The sequence below is a fragment of the Salvelinus fontinalis genome, chromosome 37, assembly GCF_029448725.1.
Source record: "Salvelinus fontinalis isolate EN_2023a chromosome 37, ASM2944872v1, whole genome shotgun sequence".
Lineage (NCBI taxonomy): Eukaryota > Metazoa > Chordata > Actinopteri > Salmoniformes > Salmonidae > Salvelinus > Salvelinus fontinalis.
This window is the reverse complement of record NC_074701.1, coordinates 16,233,445-16,247,754: the sequence shown is the minus strand read 5'-3', so window position 1 is coordinate 16,247,754 and position 14,310 is coordinate 16,233,445. Positions and strand designations below refer to the sequence as shown.

General features: G+C 43.6%; 1 protein-coding gene across 3 annotated transcripts in view; it reads right to left on the bottom strand.

Annotated features, from left to right (window-relative positions):
• The window catches only part of psda (pleckstrin and Sec7 domain containing a), a 47,464-nt gene extending 33,888 nt beyond the window's left edge, over positions 1-13,576 (bottom strand). The window contains exons 1-2 of one of the 3 annotated variants that reach the window (XM_055902138.1): positions 13,251-13,576; positions 21-2,568 (exon numbers count right to left, since the gene is read on the bottom strand). In XM_055902138.1, coding sequence (XP_055758113.1) covers positions 21-2,396 — 2,376 coding nt within the window. In that variant the 5' untranslated portion in view covers positions 2,397-2,568; positions 13,251-13,576. Of the gene's footprint in view, positions 1-20; positions 5,590-13,250 lie in introns of those variants that run through there. The other 2 variants (XM_055902136.1, XM_055902137.1) reach the window with 2 other exon arrangements.
• Between the last annotated feature and the right edge of the window lie 734 nt (positions 13,577-14,310).

The window sequence follows — 14,310 nt, the reverse complement described above, 5'->3', positions numbered from 1 at the left end:
ACAATCTCTCGCTCACCCACCTGCATCCCAGAAGCAGTGTCATTGCTCTTCTGGCTGGACTGGCTGGATGTCTCTGGAGAGAGACAGTCCCTCTCTTGCTGACTGTTTTCCTCCAGACTGCCTGTCACTCCACTGGAGCTTTGGGAAGACCCCAGCAATCCGCTATGGTCCTGGGTCTCCCCCCTGTTTACCCCTTGTTTATCCCCCAACACAGCTCCTTCATCCCTCCCCTGTTGCATCAGCTCTTCCTTGGTCAACACACACAATCCATCACCATCAGCAGTCGGATCCTCCCTATTGGACTCATCTTGGTCCGTGACGGACACGTTCTCCCTCCACTGCTGCATCCTGGAGGTCCAGCTGTCTGGTGGCTCCATGTCAAGGCCTATAACCAGGCGCCTGCTGCTCTCCGGGCTGTCCCTTGGACCACCTCTGTCAAAGAGGGTGTCGTACTGTCTCCTATACAGGCCAGGGGAGCCCCGGTCTCCCATGTACTGTGGGGGTTGATGGCGGTGCAGGGTGGGGCTGTCTTTCGCCACCAGCTCAGCTCTCTGCAGCCGAGGGTCTATGATAGGAGTGTGGGACGACGCCACCACTGGGTGCAGCATAGCTGGCATAGTAGGGGAGGAGATGCCTTTCTGCCGTAGGAGGGGGGAGGATTGCCCCGAGCCTTGGCCTGGTCTGGACTCTCTGGAGTGGCATCCAACACTAGGAGACTCCTTTTCTGTCCACCTGTGGTCCTGGAGGTGGGTGTTACTGTTAGCTTCAGGGTGGGGCTGCGCTGGAGAACCCGTGCCCTGGAGGGTGGTATAGGGTTGAGACTTCCTAGAGAGGTAGCCAGGCCTGGGGCTCTCTGACTTAGCCGAGTCAGCCTGGAACGGGGTGGGGGAGGGAGTCCTCCTGTCCATGAGGATGTTGGGAAGCTTGGTAACCTCCGCTGCCAGCTTACGGGCCATGTCAGGGCTAGAGGCCTGGAAGATACTTCTGCTGCCACTGGTCTGGTTCAATCCCTCTCCCAGCTTGCTGCCATTTGACTGATCTGACGGTTTGGAGTTGACCTTGTTGGGTAAGCAGTGGCTATCGCTAGGAGTGTGGCTGCTGGTTTGGCTGCTAGTCCTCTGGTTGCAAGAGGCTGAGGTGCTGGTAGACATGCTTGCTGGTATGTCATGCTGGATTGCAGTGGGCCTCCCTGTAGGTAAAGGCGGGCGGAACTTGGAGGACAAGCTGGGGCTCTCGTCCCCCAGGCCTGGCCTGTGGTTATGGACACCATAGTGGTGGCGAACACTGGAGGGGGACATGGTGTATTTATAGTAGGACTGCCTGGCTTGAACGAAGAGCTGGTCAGAAGCTGGGCTTCTGGTGAGGCCATTTAAACCGTGGTTCCTGTCTGGGTCTATGAGGTGTGGATTGACGGGCAGTGTTTTGGTACCCTGAGGCAGGACTGGGGACCCAACCCAGGACTTGCAGCGGAGCTGCTGCTGGTAGTGCGGGGGAAAGCTGTGGCTCTGGTCTGGGCTGTAGGCTGCCAGTCTGCGCCTCAGTTCCGGGGAGCCAAATTCCTCCATGGCCCTGTAGGTGGCTTCTCTGGCTACAGTGTCCAGAGTGGCCCTGCGGAGACAGGGGGAGCCCTTGGGGGACAGTTTGGGGCTGGAGCTACCGGAGGGCTGCCAGCTGTCCGACCACACAGGGTCACTAAGCCTCTTCCTGAGGTGGGCAGGCAGATACCTCTCCTCCATTCCTCTACTGAAGGGGTTCTCAGGTATACTTTGACACAAAGCACTGCAGGGGCTGTCCACAGACTTAATGCTGGCTTTCTCTATGTAGCTAAAGCTGACCACAGAGCGCTTGCCCTCATCCCCCACACCAGAGCTATTGTAGAACCTGCACCCACTGGTTGGAGGGGAGGGGGCAGTTATTATCCCAGAGGAGGCAGGGGATAGGGGCACCCTCCCGTGGTAGTGCTCAATGTCTGAGGAGCGGGTGCGCACCAGAGTTCCATGCTGCGGCCCGTTGGGTGCAGGCTGGAGAGTGGAGAGCAGTTGACCAGTCCCCTCGTAAGGCAGACTCTGCCTATGGTGTTGTCCGGTGTTGTCCGGTAGGTCCAGCTGGAAACTGACAGAGTGTCTAGAGGAGGACTTGGAGGGGGTGAGGCTGGGACTGCTGCCCCCAACATTATGCACCACTCCTGGGGACATGGAGGTTTGGCTGGGGGTGGAGGTGCAGGTACAGGTGGAGTGGCTGGAGGTGCGCTGGGACTGAGGTAGGATGTCCGGCTCTTGGAGCACTAGTGGGTGAATCCCCTCCACACCACCCCCCAACTCCTTCCTTTCTTCCTCCTCCTCCGGGACAGACCTCACCTCCACATACAGGTGCAAGATCTTGCCAGACTGAGACATGGTCCCCACACTGGCCTCAGTACAGGCCTCTGTCTCTTTCTTCTTGTTTGTCTCCTAAGCTTCCTTTCTAACACAAAATGAAACAAAAAATGGGTCCATTTGGTGAGGGTCAGTAAGCTGGAGGATGATTGGCAGGTCTGTTCGCCATGCTGCTCTGCTCATCTTCTTTTCACTGTCAAAGAGAAAGAGAGAAGGACATATTAGGAACATGTTATTTTAAAAAAGACAATAAAACAAATGTACACGAAATGATATCAAAGACTGTTTCTGAATTCAGAATCCATCTTTGTAACCTGAGGTGATACTGTCATGCCATTGTCTACCAGTCACGCCATGACACCACAGTCTAGGGATGCGTTCCCCTGAACCCCTGGGCGGGTGACTGTAAGCAAAACAGATATCGATAATAGCTTTACTCCCAGTCATTCTGACCGAGGTTAAAGGTTGTGAACTTGTGCATCTGAAATGTAAAACCTATACATTTAGGCCTACTCACAAAAAAATACTATAGTATACTACGGGACTGTATTGTAGTATTAAAGAAAGTATTAATCTACTGGACAAAATACTCAGAGCAAATTTTCCATAATCTGTAGGTAGGTAGGACTGAAGTCTGAATCAACAGTTCAGAGCTTCAGCTCTTTTTTTAATAACTTGTAGGGAAGACAATATACAGCCCATACTCCAAAAAACATGTCCTGCAGGCTCTAGTTTTGTCTTATCTTGATTATTGTTCAGTCGTGTGGTCAAGTGGTGCAAGGAAAGGCCAAGTTAAGCTGCAGCTGGCCCAGAACAGAGCAGCACGTCTTGCTCTTCATTGTAATCAGAGCGCTGATATAAATACTATGCATGCCAGTCTCTCTTGGCTAAGAGTTGAGCGGAGACTGACTGCATCACTTATTTTTATAAGAAATAAGAAAATTCCAAATTGTTTGCATAGTCAACTTACACACAGCTCTGACACACACACTTTCCCCACCAGACATGCCACCAGGGGTCTTTTCACAGTCCCCAAATCCAGAACAAATTCAAGAAAGCGTACAGTATTATATAGAGCCATTATTGCGTGGAACTAAGTTCCATCTCATATTGCTCAATTAAACAGCAAACCTGGTTAAAAAAAACAACAGATAAAGCAAAACTTAAAGGCACAAAGCCTCTCCCCTATTTAAACAAAACAAATAGTTGGTGTGTATGTATTCATATGTAGGCCTTTCTTAAATTGATGTAGTTCTGTCCTTCCCTATTAACGTTCTGTATTATGTCATGTTTCATGTCGTGTGGACCCCAGGAAGAGTAGCTGCTGCTTTCGCAACAGCTAATGGGGAGCTTAATAAAATACCAAATATATGGTCTATACTTGCCATGTAGGTTTCTGACTAATGGGTGGCACAAATTGGGATTTGGGGACAGGAAAGGGCAGGGTACAGTATATGCTAATTAAACACTATAGTAATTACTGTAGTGTTTTGCAAACTGTAGTGTTTTTGCTAACATTACTGTGGTATTTACTTTGTTTTTGTAGTATTTTACAGTAGACTATAACATTCTATAGTAAGTACTACACATGATTGAGGTATTTAAAAAAAAAAACATTTAACCTTTATTTAACTAGACAAGTCAGCTTGAAGGTCAACGTGATGGTATACTACAGTGTGTAGTATAGTATTCTACAGAATTCTATAGTAAGTACTATAGTATTTTTTATGTGGGTTGGACATAGCCAGAAATAGTAATGGTATCATAAGTGATGACGGTAAACAGTTGATTATGATACAGTACAGCTCTTGCTTGGATGGTTGTATCTGTGATAAGACTCCACTAATGTGTCTGATTGCTTGTTGGCCACAGGCCTGTTAGCTTTGATTAATCCAACAGAGCTCTATCTTCACAGGTGAAGGATCCTTGAACTTTAAGGCTCAGAATGAAGCAAAACAAGCGAGAACAGCAGGCAGACAAGTTACTACTTTTACACAAAACATTCCAAGTGTTTTGTTATCAATCCAAATCAGTAGTCAGTCAAGTTCACACTTACCACGTCCTCAATCTAGAATAGCAAGTGTAAAATTCCCTCAGTTTGTTTGAGTACACAGATACCAGAGAGAAGCAACTAATTCTGATGTCAAAATTGATATAATATTTGGGGAAATTCTAAAGTGGCTCTAACAGGGTCAGCCTCTTAAAATATTTTCCTTTATGCACTGTGTCAGAGGTCATGGGCCCACCTGAGGAGGAACTTGTTCACTCTGTTGTCTCAGTCACGGCAGGACAGTCATCACCCTACAAATCATGAGGAGCAGGAAGACCCCAACCGTTGCCACTGCTAGCACACTGCTCTAATATTAGGACCAAACTCTTTAGTCCTTTAAAAACCTGCTGTATGTAAAATATTGGGCGCTATTGTTTGGAAAAGAAATAAATGTGACTCTGGATGACAACATAATGATGTTTGTTTCCAACATTAGGGCTGTTTAGCTAAAGAAGTTAAATCCGCTTTGTGTTTTGTTTCCTTGCCACGATACTATGTATCGCAATATTGGTATCGTCCTGGCCCTAGTTGTCAGTCTGATCCTCACACACCACATGTACAGACACTCAGACACCAGTGATCAGTGTAGCAGGTAGAGAGAAATATCCTTTTACCTCTCCCACTGCTGTTCCTGAAAAAGTCTCTCTCCTACTTTGCTTCATTGACACTATACCAGTAAGACAGTAGTTACCAAGGGCAGACAAAGGTAACTAAGGCAAAGTAATGAATATGTCTCATTTAGTTTGAAAAGATCATGTTTTTTTGTCTGGAAATCAACAAACAATCGTCTCCCATTTCAGCAAGAACTAAAAGTGTATCTCCCATCTTTATGTAGGCCTTGAAATAGCCTTTGGGAATTAGCGCCAGTGATCCAAATCATCTCAGACCCTAAACACACATGCATGCACACACACAACACACACACACAGCAGGTGATAACTATCTGAGATCCCAGGGAAGAAGCAGGGTTGTGCCATGACTTTCCTGGGAGAGTTTGTTCATTTGTTTCATTTGTTCATTTAGCAAACAAGACATCTCATACTACTATGGCTGACGGTGTAAAACACATTTCACTGCACCTATCTGGTGTGTGACAATACAATACATTTTTTTCTGTGCCTTTATCACAGTCAACACACCTATATTTTAGCTTGAATTAGCTTTAAAAATGCTACATTTTCTCTCAGCCTCATGGCAGAATGTGTAGAATAGCATGAGATGAGCTATAAAACTGCATTTTCCTCTCTGCCCCATGCAAAATGTGTAGAATTACAGGAAATTTTCTTTAAAACAGCAAAAAGAAATGCAGCCTTGTGGCAAAATGAGTAGAATAACATCTGATTAGCTATAAAACTGCACATTTTTATTTTTGCCCCATGGCTAAATGTGTAAAATTGCAGGAAGTTAGCTGCAAGTGTACACATTTTTTTGTTGTACACAGATAGATGCACATTGACACAAACACATGCTCAGAGGTATTCTGAGGTGTCTGTGATAAATGCATTTGGTGATTGTGAACCTGTTGAATTGCAGTTATTTGACTGTCTTGCTAATCCTAATACCCAGCACCATTTATCCTCATATTTTGTGCCGTTGAGGTTCCTGAGCCTCCCTTTGCAGTTTCACTTTGAGCCATGTACAACATTGCTGTTTGAGAACACAATACATACAGTTGGTCACAACAGCTATCCCTACACACTGGTCAATCAAGGTGAGTAAGGTTGTGTGTTAACTACAGAACACATGGAGAGGCGATGAAGAGTCAAGTCACAGGACAAATTGCAAGTTAAAACTATCTGTGAATGCAAAGGTAACTGACAACAACCTGAAATGGACACCTATTTGTTTAATAGAACCACTGGGTCATATGCCCACCAACCTGAAAAAGTTAAGCCCAAATAACTTCTGTCTGGCTGGCCCAAGAAGTTTTGTTGTTCCTATGCATGTAAAATGAATGCTACTTCCACTACTAAATCTGTAGTGTGGTTATTTCTTCATCAAATTACACAACAAGGTTAACTCACTGTACTTGAGACAGGGGCCAGGGCCAGGGCCCGTGCTTATGTTATTGGATACGTCTGGCAGGAGTCAGACATAGTTAAGTTAGTTGGGCCCGTATGAAGTGGAATAAATCCAGAGGACAACAACCAGACTGCTGGACATTATTACAGCCAGGAGACGGTATTAACATTTTCATTTTATTGCTTTAAAAAAAATGTCCGATCCATTTCCTTTCATCCAATTCAAACCCCAATTATCACGCATATCAAATCTCCCCTGATGACCAGAAAGAATTACATTTTAAAAAATGACTCGCTCCTAAAAAGGAACACCTAAAAAAAATCATGTCTGTGTTTTGAGTTTTTCACAGACTAGAAAGCAAGTTTACAATTTAAAAATACATTTGTCAATTCTGGTCAATTAGAAAACCGTTAACATATCAAAGTATTTCTAAAACCAGGAGACCAAGACATTTATATTAACATCGCACGGCCACATGTTGAACAAGGCACACAGAGTAGATTACAACCTCATAACACTTGAGGATCAACATGTACCCCCCGCCCCTCCGTTCTCTCTCACACTCGCTCATATTAAAAACACACACGATGGAACACACTTACACCCTGATGAGCAGGGTACTTAGGCCTACTTTTTCTGTACTCAGACTAATAGGATTCCCCACCCCCCCCATTTTTGTTCATCCTACAGACACACACTGTACACATAGCATCTGCTATCCCCCGAGTGGCAGCAGCAGTCTGGGGCTGCCTCCCTCTCTCTCCACCTCATCTGGCTTTCTCCTCGTCTCCCCTTCTCCTCTTTGCCACCTCTAGACTCACAGTGGCTGTCCGCTTTGCCAGCTCATCCATACTGGATTTACGCCTCCCTCCTCCTCCCCCCCTCCAGACCTGCCTAAGTCCAATAGAGCTCCGTCTTCCACGTCCTGCCACTCATGGTGCTTTGTCCCGCCCTTTAGGAAGAGTGCTCGACCAATCAGATCCCTTGATCCAGTGCTGTGTAAAGTAGTCCGTTTAGCACTAACAGATGGTGAAGGACCATGCAGCTTATAGTTGCTGGGGCGGTAACAAGGTCAGAGGGGACTGGGGCTCTCTTATTCAGAGGATAGAAACTAATTTGGCTAATTTGAGTCATAGGGGCTAACAGTTGTGAACCTCTGAGGAAAAACAAGAATAAACAAATTCGAGGCATCACCTACACTCTCACGCTTGGACAGACAGTTTCTCTACCCTCTGATAACCCTACTAGTACTCTCTCTAGGTATCAACACTTACAGGCTAGCTGTATCATGCCTACTGTACCTCACTAGGAGGTTCTGGACTTGGAAATTGTATGTAATAAATTCTGTCAATCAAGTTTGATGACAGATAAATAGCAGAGCAGAGTCCATGTAAGTTATTTTCTCACTGCCTCATGGAAGTGACAGCTTAACAAATGGCACCCCACTGTATTGTTCCCCCCCCCACCCCACTCTATTTTCTGTGGTTTGGCTACAGTTAGGAGTGAATTTCCACAGCTTCCCCAGTCAATCTCCTCCTGGCTGGTGTCCGATCCGTCCAGACAAGAATGAGGGGAAAGGTCTGTGTCTGCTTTTCCTCCCCGGGATTTGTCTTTCCAGACAGAGAGCTTACCCCGACAACGCGCTCGGAAAACAAGCTTTACAAATGGTGATCTTTAAGTTTCAAGTTAATGTCACGTGCACAAGTGCAGTCAAATGCCTTTCTTGCAAGCTCTAAACCCAATAATGCAGTAATCAATGTAGTAATAAAAATAACATAAGGTAGAACAAAAACACAAAAGAAATTGAAATAAGAAGAACATGAGAAAGTAAGTAAGCTATGTACAGGGTCTTAATAAGCGGTTGCTGTAAATGGTCTTGTGGCTTCCTGTAGGTTAAATGTGAATGGTTTGACTTCAATGGGCTTACGCTAAGGGGGTTTCAGAGTCTCCTCAGACACAAACACAAAGTCAGATTGCAAAACAAGGGAGCAGCAATGGAGCCTATAAACAGCTGAGACTAATTCACTTGAGACAGATTCAATTTCATGTCACAAGACTGAACATAAAGTCAAATTGTACGTAGCCATATCTTAATATTTTTACCCAACAGCAGCTAAGCATAAGCAGATAACGTCAATGTACAGTATGGAAAATATCAGCCCCTTACTCACCAAGATTGTAATCACCCGCAGTCATTAGTTGAACGCCCTACTCTTAATTACAGTCACATCCACTGACCATGCAGAGTCAGCTGTGGTTTTATCTGGGGACAGTTTAAAAGCACTATCTGAAAAAAATCATCACTGAGGGAATGCCCCCGTGGGAATGCCCCCGCGTAGCTATAGGACATCAGAAAGTTGTGGCCCTGAAATCCCACTTTATGCACTGGCAGACACATCGATGTCTCATATGCTTAACCAAGTGCCTTACACAGTCAGATCAATCTTGGCTGGAGAATGGCACAATGCACTACCTCTGTTGGCACAATCTATTCTCTGGCTGCAGTGGGGAGCCTGGGGACATGGGGGAAAAGGGAAGAGGGGACATTTTTAGAATACATTCAGTCCATCATCTCTAGGTGACAATACAACTTTGATTCCACCAACAAATACCATCCAGTTGTTCTTTGATTTCAGCAGAAATGTGGTTCCTACAACACACACTATAATGAAGCAATAGCAGGGTAAAGAAAACAGGTATGTCATGAACCAATAAGGACTTCTGAAATATCACGGCCTCAGCATTAAAGCTGGGTCATGGGTTCCTGTGTCTGTGACTGTCTGTCGGGCATGCCCACTACGCATATCAGCCAAGCAGCATCTGCATGAATCATTATGCCCACACAGTGGGGGGGGGGGGGGGGGGGGGGGGGTGAGCGGAGAGGTGGACTCACTTGAAACAGCGTCAGAGCAGAAAGAGAGTAGAATTGATGAGGTAAGATGTAGGAAGGACAGAGTGTGTGTGTGAGAGACCCAGAAGTATCATGCAACAGCCTTACTGACAGAGTAGCACCTGGGACAACCCACTGGGCACAAACTGGTTGAACCAATGTTGTTTCAATGTCATTTGTCATCGTAGTGTGATGTGGAATCTATGTAGAAAATACATTGGATTTGAAAAAAGTAATCAACTGTTGTTTTGAAGGGGAAATGTGTCGTCATCATCATCCTGGTAAACAAATTTCAACATTTGTATATATTTTTTTGAATTTGTACCTTTAAAAACATCCGATATTCAACATTATAAATACTTTAAAAAGAGCTATAGGCTGGCCAGCAACTAATACTGGAGAATTGGTCTATCGACTCCTGCTAACCTTTGGTCTCCGATCCAGGGTTTTAACCAAGCCCTGCCATGCTTAGCTATTATATCTGTCACTGACTATTACCAATGTGCTATCGTGAGAATGATTTTGTAAGTGGAGATCTCTCAACACGAAATAAACTCCCTGTTGCTTTCTAAGTAATTCCATATGGTGGGTTTAACATAGCAAATAAAATGTGACCATACTTTATCACCGATATATCATCAATGATGCTATTTAGGCCTTTATAGGATTTGCAAAGGCATCAACAGCTATTGTTTATATTCAAACCTGAAATCAACTAAAAAATAGACAATGCAATAGGCCTAGGGTTTCAAGCTCTGGTTGATTTAAATTGTAATTATCTTTAGTGATATTGAATTGTGTAGGACTAAATCAAATCAAACTTAATTTCAAGTACATTTAAAGATTGATTTGACTTAGTCCTAGTCTAACTTCGATTTTTGGTTGAGAAGTGAATCGAACATATCAATTAATAATTTGTAGACGAACTGGAATTCAAGCCAGACTAAGTCAGTGGCACAGAAGGAACAATCCAAGCAGAAGATAAATCTCTTTCAAATGTTGATATTTGATAGCGTTCACAAACAAAACCAATACAATATGACTTTTGTACAATAAATAGCATAAGACTATTTTAGAAAGGTATGTACAGTTGAAGTCGGAAGTTTTACATACACTTAGGTTGGAGTCATTAAAACTCGTTTTTCAACCACTCCACAAATTTCTTGTTAACAAACTATAGTTTTGGCAAGTCGGTTAGGACATCTACTTTATGCATGACATAAGTCATTTTTCCAACAATTGTTTACAGACAGATTATTTCACTTATTATTCACTGTATCACAATTCCAGTGGGTCAGAAGTTTACATACGCTAAGTTGACTGTGCCTTTAAACAGCTTGGAAAAATCCAGAAAGTTATGTCATGGCTTTAGAAGCTTCTGAGTCAATTGGATGTGTACCTGTGGATGTATTTCAAGGCCTACCTTCAAACTCAGTGCCTCTTTGCTTGACATCATGAGAAAATCATGAGAAAAGAAATCAGCCAAGACTTCAGAAAAAAAAATTGTAGACTTCCACAAGTCTGTTTCATCCTTGGGAGCAATTTCCAAACGCCTGAAGGTACCACGTTAATCTGTACAAACAATAGTATGCAAGTATAAACACCATGGGACCACGCAGCCGTCATACCGCTCAGGAAGGAGACGCGTTCTGTCTCCTAGAGATTAACGTACTTTGGTAAGAAAAGTGCAAATCAATCCCAGAACAACAGCAAAGGACCTTGTGAAGATGCTGGAGGAAATAGGTAAAAAAGTATCTATATCCACAGTGAAACGAGTCCTATATCAACATAACCTGAAAGGCCGCTCAGCAAGGAAGAAGCCACTGCTCCAAAACCGCCAATAAAAAGCCAGACTACGGTTTGCAACCGCACATGGGGACAAAGACTGTACTTTTTTGAGAAATGTCCTCTGGTCTGATGAAACAAAAATAGAACTGTTTGGCCATAATGACCCTCGTTATGTTTGGAGGAAAAGGGGGAGGCTTGCAAGCCGAAGAAAACCCCATCCCAACCGTGAAGTACGGGGGTGGCAGCATCATGTTGTGGGGGTGCTTTGCTGCAGGAGGGACTGGTGCACTTCACAAAATAGATGGCATCATGAGGATGGAAAATGATGTGGTTGGAAAATGATGTGGATATATTGAAGCAACATCTCAAGACATCAATCAGGAAGTTAAAGCTTGGTCGCAAATGGGTCTTCCAAATGGACAATAACCCCAAGCATACTTCCAAAGTTGTGGCAAAATGGCTTAAGGACAACAAAGTCAAGGTATTGGAGTGGCCATCACAAAGCCCTGACCTAACATTTGTGGGCAGAACTGAAAAAGTGCGTGTGAGCAAGGAGGCCTACAGCCCTGACTCAGTTACACCAGCTCTGTCATGGACCAAAATTCACCCAACTTATTGTGGGATGCTTGTGGAAGGCTTCCCAAAACGTTTGACCCAAGTTAAATTGAAAGGCAATGATACCAAATACTAATTGAGTGCATGTAAACTTCTGACCCACTGGGAATGTGATGAAAGAAATTAAAGCTGAAATAAATCATTCGCTCTACTATTATTCTGACATTTCACATTCTTAAAATAAAGTGGTGATCCTAACTGACCTAAGACAGGGAATTTTTACTCGGATTAAATATCAGGAATTGTGAAAAACTGAGTTTAAATGTATTTGGCTAAGGTGTATGTAAACTTCCGACTTCAACTGTAACACATCCATGGCCACATTGAGGTTACTGTAACTATACATTTCTTCTTATGGAATCATATAAAGCATGGTCATTGTGAAGATCTCCAAGACCTGCAATTGCTGTAATAATCTGTGCAGAATCTTGAACGGCATTCATCACTTGCACCATGTACTTTTAATGTAATCTTAACTGCAATCCAGGTCATTTGGTTCTGCTATTAGATGAAGCACAGTGATAACACATGCATCTTTTGTATAAATAAACAAAATATCTGACATTGTATTACCATTTGAACTTTGTTGTGCTTTAAGATGGTTGAAAGCATAGTGATATAACACATTGACAATTCAACTAACTTTTGGCTGTCTTTTGAGTGGGTAAAAATAGGTTGTAATCTCACTGATCAACATCCACTAAATATGACCCAATTATCCACGTTGAAATGACGTGGTGTGCCCAGTGGCAAGGGACTGCAGTCAGTGAAGTGCTGTTTATAGAAACACTGTCATCTGATAGGCTGTAGGAAAGGGAATAGGCCAACTGCCTCTGCACTTCAAAAGGCTCGTCAGACACAGCGATTAGATAGGTACTAAATAGGCTGATATATTCAGATCCATTTTTTTGTGGTTTGTGGACAGCAATGATACCAGGTCGCAACATAGGCTACTAGTTAAAGGCAACAGCTTGACATGGAAGAATGATTGTAAATGACTATCTGGTCGACATATCTGAAACTAAGGAAGATTGCTATGCTCAGTCTTGTAATTCCCTATGGTTGTTGAATGCATTTATTGAAATAATACTTGGGTAGGGATCAGGTGTTTGATTACGAAACAAGTCTGTATTGCCTAAGACTTGCGCAACAAATAACAGATCACTGGAAAGGTATGTCATATTTCAAGATAGGTCTGCAAAGGGGATACCGTAATATAAATAGTTTACAGGTGAGCTCTGGACATTAAAATCTGTCCCAAACAACTAGCACCTGTCCGATGGTCACTCTGCTCTGCGACAGACCTGTAAAGTGATGTTTGGTGAACTGAAGCAGATGGAAATGATATGATTCAACACAAAAGCTATCTTAAAACAGAAAACAATAGGCTATAGCTGGAACAATTCCTGGAGATATCGTTTCATTCATTAATGAAGAGTAACATTGCCAGCCTACAATAACAAGCAGCACTGCAACTTGTCACGGTTCATGAAGGAAGATAGTCACTTACCCCTGCCATTACAAATGCTAACGTTATAAGAAGCTGCAGAATCTAGATAGACACGCGTAGCCGTGTGTACGTTGGCTGCCGTTTATCACCAGTTTCCGCACTGAGAAGGCTGACGTTTTAACCTTGGTTGAAAATGAGCTTTCCATTCACTGCTAAATGGTTCTGAAACTGACAGCTCCTCTGATCCACCTTTACTCCTGACGAGGAGCAACACTCACACGCGCACTTTCTCCTAATGCGAGCATGCTAGAGCTCTTCTCTCCCAGAGCGCATGCTATTTACGCTTCCTTGAAGGAGAGATTACAATACCTTTCAAACGGATTTGAAATCTGTATAATCTAACAGACGGACCACATAGCACCCAAGGCTGTAATACCTTATTTAAAAAATCGCATATAGTAGGTCAACTATTATAGGAAATAATGTGGACATTAGGCTGCTATCTCTTTACCCAATTTGGCGCCAACTGTTTGCTACAATAAGCGTGCGGTTTCCCAATAATTTATATAAAAAAATAAAAAAAGGCTATTTGCAAATTACTGTCCAACATCTGGGTCATAGTTGAAATCCAGAGGGATTGTTCCAATATCCTTATCCTGAAATGGTTGGATTTAACATGAACTCTTCTTCTCTCTAAGTGGGGCATTTTCTCCAAAAAGCACGCCAAAACGTAGGCTGATAGATTTAAAATATATATATATATATTTTCCCTTACGGAAAATGTATCAGCCGCTACAAAAATGTCCATTAATTATAATCCACATTTCCCATTACTGCAGGATTATTTTCCTGTTGTGGGAGACTGGACCAAATGGAGATACTACATCCGTTAAAGAAGGCCAAAAGAATGTGATGGGGTTCATGGGTTTAATCCCTATAACAAGGCACGCAGGGGGGTAGTCAGCCCGTGTATGAATGCGTGGCGTCCTATGTAGAGCTAACTGCAGGACGACACGCACATACACACAACTCTGTCTCTCTCAGTTACAATTTATTTAGAAATGTATTACCTTTGTCAAGCTAACTACGGTTCCAGAAATTACATTTTCCTCAGGAAATG